This window comes from Octopus sinensis, linkage group LG5 (assembly GCF_006345805.1).
Source record: "Octopus sinensis linkage group LG5, ASM634580v1, whole genome shotgun sequence".
NCBI classification, from domain to species: Eukaryota; Metazoa; Mollusca; class Cephalopoda; order Octopoda; family Octopodidae; genus Octopus; species Octopus sinensis.
Genome location: NC_043001.1, coordinates 47,637,858 through 47,648,399, shown reverse-complemented (window position 1 = coordinate 47,648,399; position 10,542 = coordinate 47,637,858). Strand labels below are relative to the sequence as shown.

Sequence of the window (10,542 nt, the reverse complement as noted above, 5' to 3'; positions counted from 1 at the left end):
GGATCATCAATACTTCAAAATCTGAACCTTTCTGCTGTCTGCAAGGAGTATAGTCATGTATATCAATTCTAATATTTGACTGTGCTTTATTTATTGACTGCAGAAACACAAAAAGTAAATAAACTTCAGCATGATTTGAACTAGCATTGATACAAGGTTTGATACGATGTAAGTGGAGGCGTGTGGCTTAGTGGTTAGGATGTTGGACTCTTGATTGTAAGATTGTGATCTCAATTCCTGGATCGGGTGATGTGTTGTGTTCTTGAGCAAGACACTTCATTTTTCTTATTGCTCCAGTCCACTCAGCTGGCAAAAATGTGACAGCCCAGCATCCTATCCAGGTGAGGAACTCATATGCCGTGGAAACCAGGAAATTTGTCCTTATGAGTCAGCATGACTCAAGAAGATAACTTTAGAAGGAAGGATTTATTATGTAAGGGAAGGATAAAGTCATTTAAATTGACAACAATATTTGATTTATAACTTATAACCTTCTGGGTACAAAGTGTAAAGTTGATTAAATTAGGAACAGAACTCAGGGTGTAAAGGGTAAAACTATATACTTTAAAAGCATTTAGTTCAGCTCTTCATAGTTTCTTTGAATTCACTACCCTATCGACAACAGTAAGCAACAGTTAGTTATAATGATTGTTTCTAATTTAAGCACAAAGTCTACAGTGTGAGGGGAGGAGGTTTGTCAATTACATCAGTATCCACTACTTAACTGGTTCTTTATTTTATTGGTACCAAAAAAAAAATGAAAGATAAAGTTTATCTTAGTGAGATTTGAACTCAGAATGTAAAGAGCCAGAAAACTATCCAGTTTCATGTCCAACATGCTAATGATTCTTCCAATCTGTACCCTAGCCATAATTATAATAGGAGTGGCTGTGTGGTAAGTAGCTTGCTTACGAAACACATGGCTCCGGGTTCAGTCCCACTGTGTGGCACCTTGGACAAGTGTCTTCTATTATAGCCTCAGGCCAACCAAAGCATTGTGAGTGGATTTGGTAGACGGAAATTGAAAGAAGTCTGTCGTATGTATGTATGTGTGTGTCCCCACAACATCGCTTGACAACTGATGCTGGTGTGTTTACGTTCCTGTAACTTAGCAGTTCGGCAAAAGAGATTGATAGAATAAGTACTAGGCTTACAAAGAATAAGTCCTGGGGTTGATTTGCTTGACTAAAGGCGGTGCTCCAGCATGGCCACAGTCAAATGACTGAAACAAGTAAACGAGTATAGGCACAAGGCCACACATCTTGGGGAAGGAGAAAAGTCAAAAGTCCATTAAGTTAACATCAATGGTTGATTAATATTTTATCAACCCCTGAAGGGTGAAAGGTAAAGTTGGTATCAGTGGGATTTGAACTCAAAATGTAAAAGAATGCAAAGGGCTTTCTGTCTGATACTCTGCTGAATCAGCCAACACACAGTTCTAACAATCATTATAATAATTCTAATTTTGGCACAAGGACAGCAATTTTCAGAAGAAAGTGGGAAGTTGATTACATCAAAACCAGTGCTCAACTGGCACTTATTTTATTGACCCTGGAAGGAAGAAAGGTGAAGCTGACCTCAGTGGTGTTTGAACTCAAAATGTAAAGAGTCAGATGAACTGCTGCTAAGCATTTTGTCTTATGTAGTAATGAGTCTAACTCAAGTGAAAGGCCACAGATTTTGTGGAAAGGAATTAGTTACTTATATCAAAACTGGAACTCCATTGGTTGTGACGGCACTGAGGGTTCCAGTTAATCTAATCAATGGAACAGTCTGCACTTGAAATTAATTTGCAAGTGGCTGAGCACTCCACAGACATGTGTGCCTTTGATGTAGTTCTCAGGGAGATTCAGCATGACATAGAATGTGACAAGGCTGGCCCTTTGAAATACAGGTACAAATAATTTTTGCCAGCTGAGTGGGGTGGAGCAACATGATGTAAAGTGTCTTACTGGAGGACACAATATACCACCAGGTATTGAACTGATGACTTTACTGTCATGAGCTGAATATCCTAAACACTAAGCCACATGCCTTATCTCAACCGACTACTTGACAGATGTGGAGGCACATGGCCTAGTGATTAGAGCAGCGGACTCACGGTTGAGGGATCACGGGTTCAAATCTCAGACCGGGCAATGTGTGTGTTTTTGAGCAAAACACCTAAGCTTCACATGGCTCCGGCAGAAGGTAATGGCAAAACTTCTGCTGATTCTTTCGTCACAACTTTCTCTCACACTTTCCTCCTGCATCTTGCAGCTCACCTGCAACGGACCAGCGTCCTGTCCCGGTGGGGAACCTATACGCCAAGGAAACCGGGAAACCAGCCCTTATGAGCCAGGCATGGCTTGAGAAGGAACAGACAAGACAGACTATTTGACAGATGCTTTTTCATTGGCCCAAAAAGGATGAAAGGCAAAGTGACCACAATGTAATTTGAACCCAGAACATAAAGAGTTAGAACAAATGCTGCAAATCATTTTGTCCAACACTATGTATTCTACTCATTTACTACCTAAACATTAATCATATTAATTTTGTTATTTTTCAAACTGTAAAGTAGAAAATAAAATCCTAAAGCATCTTGGGAGGGTCATTGAACCAATAATTAATTTTGAAACTGGGAAGAAATGAAACACTGAAAATTAATTGTCATGTAAATGCATTATTCTTAAAAATAATCAACAAATTCCTGTTTTATTTTGCTTTTTTTTTTCATAATAATAATTTTTTTATTTATTCTGGGAAGCATATAAAAATGGGAAATGGTTTACCAATAAATTACTTTATAAGCTTCTCTGTGAGGAAATTACAAAATTATGAGTGGGACATAAAAACAGCAACAACTTAGTAGAGATGCAGTTTCATTACTTCTTTCAGAAAATAAATTCCATTTATTGTAATGTTGCTTTTCACCTAGGAACTATGAGTGCTTCTAACTTTAATATTAACTCAAATCATAAATCGTAATGCTAAATCCTAAACTCAAGGTTTATAATGAAATAAGATGAATATAATTAAATTTTAATAATGGACATGTTTAACTGTGTTTGAATTCTCAAATGAAAAATGAATATAAACAATATGAAGTGGGAAAGATATAACCTTACTGAATCCAGTTCTGAAACTTCTGTGTGTGTACAACAAACACTCATTAGATGTGTGTTTGTATATGTATATATGAGGATTCATGGCCTGGTGGTTAGAGTGTCTCACTGACAATCTAGCGATTGTGACTTCAGTTTCCTAGACTGGGTCAACATTGTATTCTTGAGCAAAACACTTCATCTCACAATGCTCTGCAATCACTTTGCCACCTGATACATGGCACACCGTGCACCTGTTCAGACTACGTTTATTTGATGGAGAGAGTGAATTAATGTGCAGCATGAGCATTTGATCACTATAAACAAATCATTTGTGCATTTCGTTCAGCAAAAAGCTGAATGCTCATACATCTTCTTTGATGGGAAAGTCCATCATAAATATATGTATGTATATGCCATTTTGACCTAAGGCCAGCAATTCTAATGGAAGGGGCAAGTTGATAATATCAACTCCAACAAAGAATAAATCAATATCAGCAGAACAGGTTCTTCAGAAATAATAAAAGAAAATTTTTACCAACAGCTGAATGTTAGAGGACTAATGTGCCAGATGCTGAAGGAGTAGGGAACTTCTGATCTGATATTTGGAGCAAAGAATTTAAGCATAACAGTAATGCGGACTGGTTATAAAAATTTGTAACCAGACGATGTTCAGGAGTTTTGGCTTAAAAATCTCTCAAGCATGCAGTTATATACAACTATTTTTTACTAACAGTATAGTAAATGAAACACCAACATGGATGAGAAAAGGGAGCAGGGATCAGTAATTCTAGGTTTATTACAGGATTAATATTACTCTATTAATGACTCTACTCATGACAGACGGATTGTATAGCTTTCTGAAAAAGGAGAATCTATTACCAGAGAAGTAAAATGATGATGATGATGATGATGATAATGATAATGATAACAATGATAATGATGATGAGTTCACAAATTTTGTGGGAAGATAATGTAAACAGAAGAGGGCCTGTCCATTCCTTGTATGTTTTATGTTTTTCATCAATCTATGAAGTTTGAATAAAAATCCAAGGTGTAAATGGCATGCATAAACTCTTAGGTTTCTACAATATGTAAAAACTAGTTCACCACAAAATGGAATTGCTTTGGAATGATATGAATGTGAAATGATATGTCCACAAGCAATACATTTACAAAAAGGTATGATGGATTTCTCCAAGTAAAGCTTACAGATACCATATTTTCACACTTTTTACCCACCCCTCTCCAGTATTATATTACTGTTTTCATCAAAATATTAATTAGTCAGTTCTTAAAAAAAAATAATTAATCATTATTTGAACACTCATTTGAAGAGTGTTCAGAAACGATTTGATGCTCTGAAATCTTCAGCCATTATTTCATCATACGGTGGAGGGGCAGGGCCTGGGCTATTTTCATATCTGTCGTATGGTGGTAGATGAGGTTGAATTACAAAATTTGGTCTTGTGATGATATTACTTTGTGGTCTGTTATCAATTGGTTCTTGCATTCCTTTCTTCTTTTTCGCATGAACTGCCATCAAAACACCAACAATTCCACTAAATATCAAGAAACATCCAACTGCCACAGACACTACAACAACTGAAAAAGAAGATGAATATATTGTTGAAATCATAAGAATTTAGAAAATTTGAGAAGGTGAAATAATTCTTTTTAGGAACAGTGACTCTTGAAGCAAATAATGCTATAAATAATAGATTTAATTACTTATAGAGAACAAATAGAATTTCTAAAAATCCCTTATTTGTAAATCAAGAAGTTATGAAAGGAAGGGTGTCTTTCTGTAAATCCAGAATTTAAAGTATACTTCTGAATTTGCAAAGTAAAAACTCATTATTCTACTCAGCACCCAACCTTAGTTACTTAAAATGAGCTCCTATTTAAGAATAAAAACAATTGTGGCACCAGCTTTTCTAGTACCAGATTTTATCATGGTGTCAATGGCAAATTATAAGTTTTAAAAATTTGCATTAAAATAAGTGTGTTTCATTACAAATGGCCACATGTTTCACATTACATTTGCTTCAAAAGTCCATACAGTGAAGCATGGCAATTTGTAAAAAAAGCTATTCAATAGGTGCAGGAGTGGCTGTGTGGTAAGTAGCTTGCTTACCAACCACATGATTCCGGGTTCAGTCCCACTGCGTGGCACCTTGGGCAAGTGTCTTCTACTATAGCTTCGGGCCGACCAAAGCCTTGTAAGTGGATTTGGTAGACGGAAACTGAAAGAAGCCCGTCGTATATATGTATATATATATATATATATATATATATATATATATGTTTGTGTGTCTGTGTTTGTCCCCCTAGCATTGCTTGACAACCGATGCTGGTGTGTTTATGTCCCCGTAACTTAGCGGTTCGGCAAAAGAGACCGATAGACTTACAAAGAATAAGTCCCAGGGTCGATTTGCTCGACTAAAGGCGGTGCTCCAGCATGGCCACAGTCAAATGACTGAAACAAGTAAAAGAGTTAAAGAGTAATAATAAATAACAAGTATTCAGCTAATCCATGCTAGCAAGAGAACATAGATATAAAAATGAAGAAATGAATCAGCAGCATTTCAATACCACGTTCTCATGGCATTCTCACCTCTACAAGAATATAAATTGAAAGAAAGTCATTACGTACTACTAAATGTATTGGATACTTTCAGAGGGTGTTCTTCAGTTGTGACTTCTGGTTTGATTGTGACCTTAGTCAAATATGAACAGCTGTTTTTGAAGAAAGTGCTTTTCACACCATGTTGATAGACGTTTCTCATGAACTGATAATCTTTCAAATTACAGACTTTCCTAGTTAAATCCAAACTGCAGTGAATGGTTTCATCCAGAGAACTAGTAAAAAAACAAAATAAAAACATGATACATCAATAATAGTGATCTGGTATGTTTGGTTCTACAAAGCATTTGTCAAACTTCTCACAAGTTAGACAAGTATGTTATCATGCAATTTTAGGCCTTTGAGTGACTTATATAGCCTATCAGTTCACATTTGCATCGTGCAAGTGGTATTTGAAGACACTTGATTATCAGTATATAACTCTCTTCAAACCAATTTTCATTTCATTTGCACCCCACGACAGATAAAATGTTAACATGAGAAATGAAGATATGCAATCATTTTCACCATAAGTGCAAAACACTGTGATTTAGCAAATTCCAACTTTCTAAATGTACACAAAATTCAGATGGAATTGCAAACCTCTGGTAAGAATGTTTCAACAGTATCAAAGAGAAAAACATCTGGACACTATAAGGACAGCACAATTCATTCAATGGATTCAAAACATTACACAGTGTAACACATCCATCTTTCCCACTCACAATTCCTAGGAGGTTCATTGGGGTAGAGTCCTCAGGTCCCTCCTCCATAAAGTCCTATCAGAAGCAAGTGATAAAATATCAGCCCTCATCCCATTCTTTGATATTCATTCATCTTCTCTGCCCCTTATTCCTGGGAGGGTCATTGGGGTAAAGTCTGCAGGTGCATGCCCCATAGGGTCTTATCACTACTAACTGTCAGCTCGATTCCCAAACATGATCAATTGAAACTATGGATATCATCCAATCATCTTGTCCTTAGTCTACTCCTAGGCTCCTGCTTGTTAGCTCAGCTTGAAGAATCCATTTGGCAATTACTTCCTGTGGTATTTTAGTCACATGTTCTTAGTCTGTGACCTCTCAATATGGAGAAATAGCAGTTCAATCTACAGAAACTCTGTAAAGTATAGTGCAAATTCAAAAGCAAAAATAAATCAGTCTGTTAACTATTTATTTTGAAAAATTTCTCTTCCAGTCTGTAAAGCCTAAGTTTCTCTCAAATACATGAGAACAGTATTTCTCAAACGTTTTGTTTTGTTTTTTTTGCTCATGACATCTTTCTGAATCTAACTTACCTCTTTGGTTCCCTCATGGATGTTATTAGTGGGGAAAAGTATTGCCACTGTCTCTATTATAACTTTAAAAGAATAACCATTCCTTTCCACATAAAACTGTATATTAGCAAATTTCTCTGGCTTCTACAGTTCCCATTCTTTATCATGAGTCTCCTAAAAAAAAGTGGTAAAAATATGGGGCATCAAGCTAAACCCCATTTCAGGTTACCTTTAGGTATTCTGAAATCCTTACTATTACCCATGTGCATAGACAGATTTTGATTCCTTATTTGCTTTACACAATTCCCATAAGACTTCTCTGTATCTCTAATTAAGCTAAAATGATAAATGCTTATGCTGACATCTCATTCTACATTTATTGTGCAAAACATGTAAAACTTATAAGCTAGTCTTAAGATCTGAAAATTTTCTTTTATAGTGTCACAAAAAATGTCAGTTGTAATACAACCATTCATACTAAGGCATGCATATTTCATACAAGCATAATATATACAATGTTTCATCCTAAATGAAGAACAAACTTTGAGGAATCCTTTTGAAAAAATTTGATCCTTGTTGGAGCTAGGGCACCTTGAATTTTGTCACAGAACCTATATGTGTACTTTTGATAATACATCACTGCTCATTTCATCCACAAAACTTATATACATACATGTTTTTAAAAGGCTAAAAGGTAAGATAAAATTAACTTCTAGTTACCCATTCACCTGGGTAATTTAAAATTGATATTATCTTGTCTCCAAGTAACCTGAATACAATATCAAATTACTGTGTGGTACAGTCAAACATATCTAATTTGTAATTGTTACAGCAATTGAAAATCACTAATTAAGAGAAATACTAAAGAACTTACTGACAAGCCTGCTTGCTGGTTGTTGAATTGAGTATCTTCCTTCCTCCTTTAATGAAACAAGCTTTCCGATAATCAGAAAATGGTGTCTGAGTTAAGCAATAATTGTGAATGAGGACAACTGCAAGATGAAATGAAGAAATTGGTTTTATTATGATACAACTAATTCTTTCTTATTTTGGCACAAAGCCAGCAATTTTGAGGTGAGTTGGGGAAGTCAATTACATCGACCCCCCAGTGCTCATCCGGTACTTATTTTATCACCCCTGAAAGTGATGAAAGGCAAAGTGAACCTTGGCAGCATTTGAACTCAGAATATCAAGGTGGACAAAATGCTCTGCAGCATTTTGTCCAGTGTGCTAATGATTCTGCCAGCTTGCCACCTTCATAATACTTCTACTAATAATATCATATTACTTACCGCTTCGATCTTGTTTACAGATGTAGTTTAAAAGTTTGTTATAATAAAAATGTTCAAATAACATTAATTTGTTTGTGCTGTGGCATTCTTCTTTTATTTTCTGTATGCATTTCTGGAATAGTCCTAAATTTCTGAAAATACATGAGCACTAGGAATATACATTCTGTGGAGTTATCTTTATTGAGTTTTGCATAGCTATGTACAATTAAATGTGAGTTACACCTGAGCAAACAGACCTATGATCAAAGTTATTCCTGCCATGACAATCCTGATGTTATTTTTATAAGTTTGTTCAAGAGGTTTCTAGGACTACATTGACTGATGCATCCTTTTTCTTTAATGACAACAAGGTATGAATACAGGATGATTTGGCTGATAAATCTAGGAAGCTGGACAACACTGCATTTAAAAGTGGAGGAAGTTGTGGAAGAGGGAGACCCCAGAAGACATGGGACAAAGTACTGAAGGCTAATCTCAAAACACTGAACCTTACGAAGGAGATGACAGAGGGCTGAGATATGCGGTGCATTGCTATACTCAAGAAAACCTGTCCACCACAAAAGAGTTGAGACCCTAAAACCAAGGAGCCAAATAACGTGCATTGGTGTGGGTGCTGGTGCCATGTAAAAAAGCACTGGTGCTGATGCCACATAAAAAGCACCCAGTAAACTCTGTGGAGTGGTTGGTGTTAAGAAGGGCATCCAGCTATGGAAATCAAGCCAAAACACACTACAGAGCCTGGTGAGGCTTCTGACCTTGCCATTTCCTGTCAAGTTGTCCAACCTATGCTAGCATGGAAAATGGATGTTAAATGTTGCTGCTACTGCTGCTGCTGCTGATGATGATGATGGATGGGATATTTTGCTGTATCTGTTCTGGTCCTTTGTGTTCTTACAGCAGCACACTTGTGATGACTACAGTACCAAATAAAAATAAACCCACTATCAAAGATCCAGGTTGGTAAAGTGGATAGATCTGCTAGCTATAGGTTGACAGTTTGCATCATGTTTAAAACCTAGATATTTCATTGCACTGGCTCAAGACACTTAACTGCAAAGAGTACCTAGGCTGTAGTGACAGACAAACAAAACCAAATTTATCCAAGGTCAAAAAGTAAAGGCAGTGTACATATGAACATTGTGTAATTGAGAGAATATTGTAAGGAGTGTGAAGGCATGCAGTTTAGGGGTTGGGGTAAAAAACTTGCAATCATCAGGTCATGGGTTCAATTTCTGGTGGTGCATTGTTTCCTTGAGTAAGACACTTTATTTCACATTGCTCCAGTCCACTCAGCTGGTAAAAATCAAAACGTACATGTAATTCAAAGAGCTGGCCTTATCATATTGAATCTCTCTGAGAACTATGTTAAGGGTACATGTGTCTGTGGTGGACTCAACCACTTGTATGTTAATTTCATGAGTAGGCCTGTTCCATTGATCAGATCAACTGGAACCCTCATCATCATAACCAATGGAGTATTTGTTTAAAACAAAGTGTAGGGAGCATCTCTAAGTTTCAGCATCATTTTTCAGTAAAATTTTTTAATAATATTCAGTCTACCATGAAGTTAAAAAAGACTGAGGCCCATTGCTCTCTTGTTTTTAAACAAAGTAAGAACATGGCACATTGCAAAATATAGTCCAAGTTATAGAAAGCTATGGGAGGGCCACAGCTGGAAAGCTTTTGATCATATGTCTGCTGAATCAGTCATGAACTGGAGATAAATAACAATATAAAAGCATACATGAGGAATACTATAAACAATATTTCATTTACCATGACCTGACAGAAGTCCAAAATACTGGACATTCATACTACACCAAAGATATTAAGCATATACCTGATGTCAACAATGGAAACAGTCATACACTTGGTTACCTACTTACCTCTTGATCAAGTAATAGGCACTTAGTATTGGATCACTGAATAATTTACAAGTTTTCCATTAGCCAGCTTGTGACAGAGGTGCCAACATTCACTGCAGTCCAGTTTCAGTTACAGCATCAATATACTGAAGTGAATATGAACTTAAAAAAAAGACTTTAAAATTAAAAAAAAAAAAGAATGTGGTAATGACTTAACACACACACACAACACACACACACACACACACACACACACTCACATGCACGCATGCATGTGTGTATGTGTCTGTGTCATTGTGTGCGTGTATATATATATATGTATGTATATATATATCTTTAAAGGTATTTTTTAATATGCTAGCCATCCTACATTAAATATATATATATATATATATAT

General features: G+C 36.0%; 1 protein-coding gene across 1 annotated transcript in view; it reads right to left on the bottom strand.

The window, feature by feature from the left end:
* Positions 1 to 4,024: 4,024 nt before the first annotated feature.
* Positions 4,025 to 10,542, bottom strand: part of LOC115212424 — a 36,327-nt gene continuing 29,809 nt past the window's right edge. Inside the window, exons 7-10 of the mRNA XM_029781332.2 lie at positions 8,281 to 8,411; positions 7,863 to 7,980; positions 5,743 to 5,948; positions 4,025 to 4,691 (exon numbers count right to left, since the gene is read on the bottom strand). Coding sequence (XP_029637192.1) covers positions 4,429 to 4,691; positions 5,743 to 5,948; positions 7,863 to 7,980; positions 8,281 to 8,411 — 718 coding nt within the window. The 3' untranslated portion in view covers positions 4,025 to 4,428. The remainder of the gene's footprint in view (positions 4,692 to 5,742; positions 5,949 to 7,862; positions 7,981 to 8,280; positions 8,412 to 10,542) is intronic.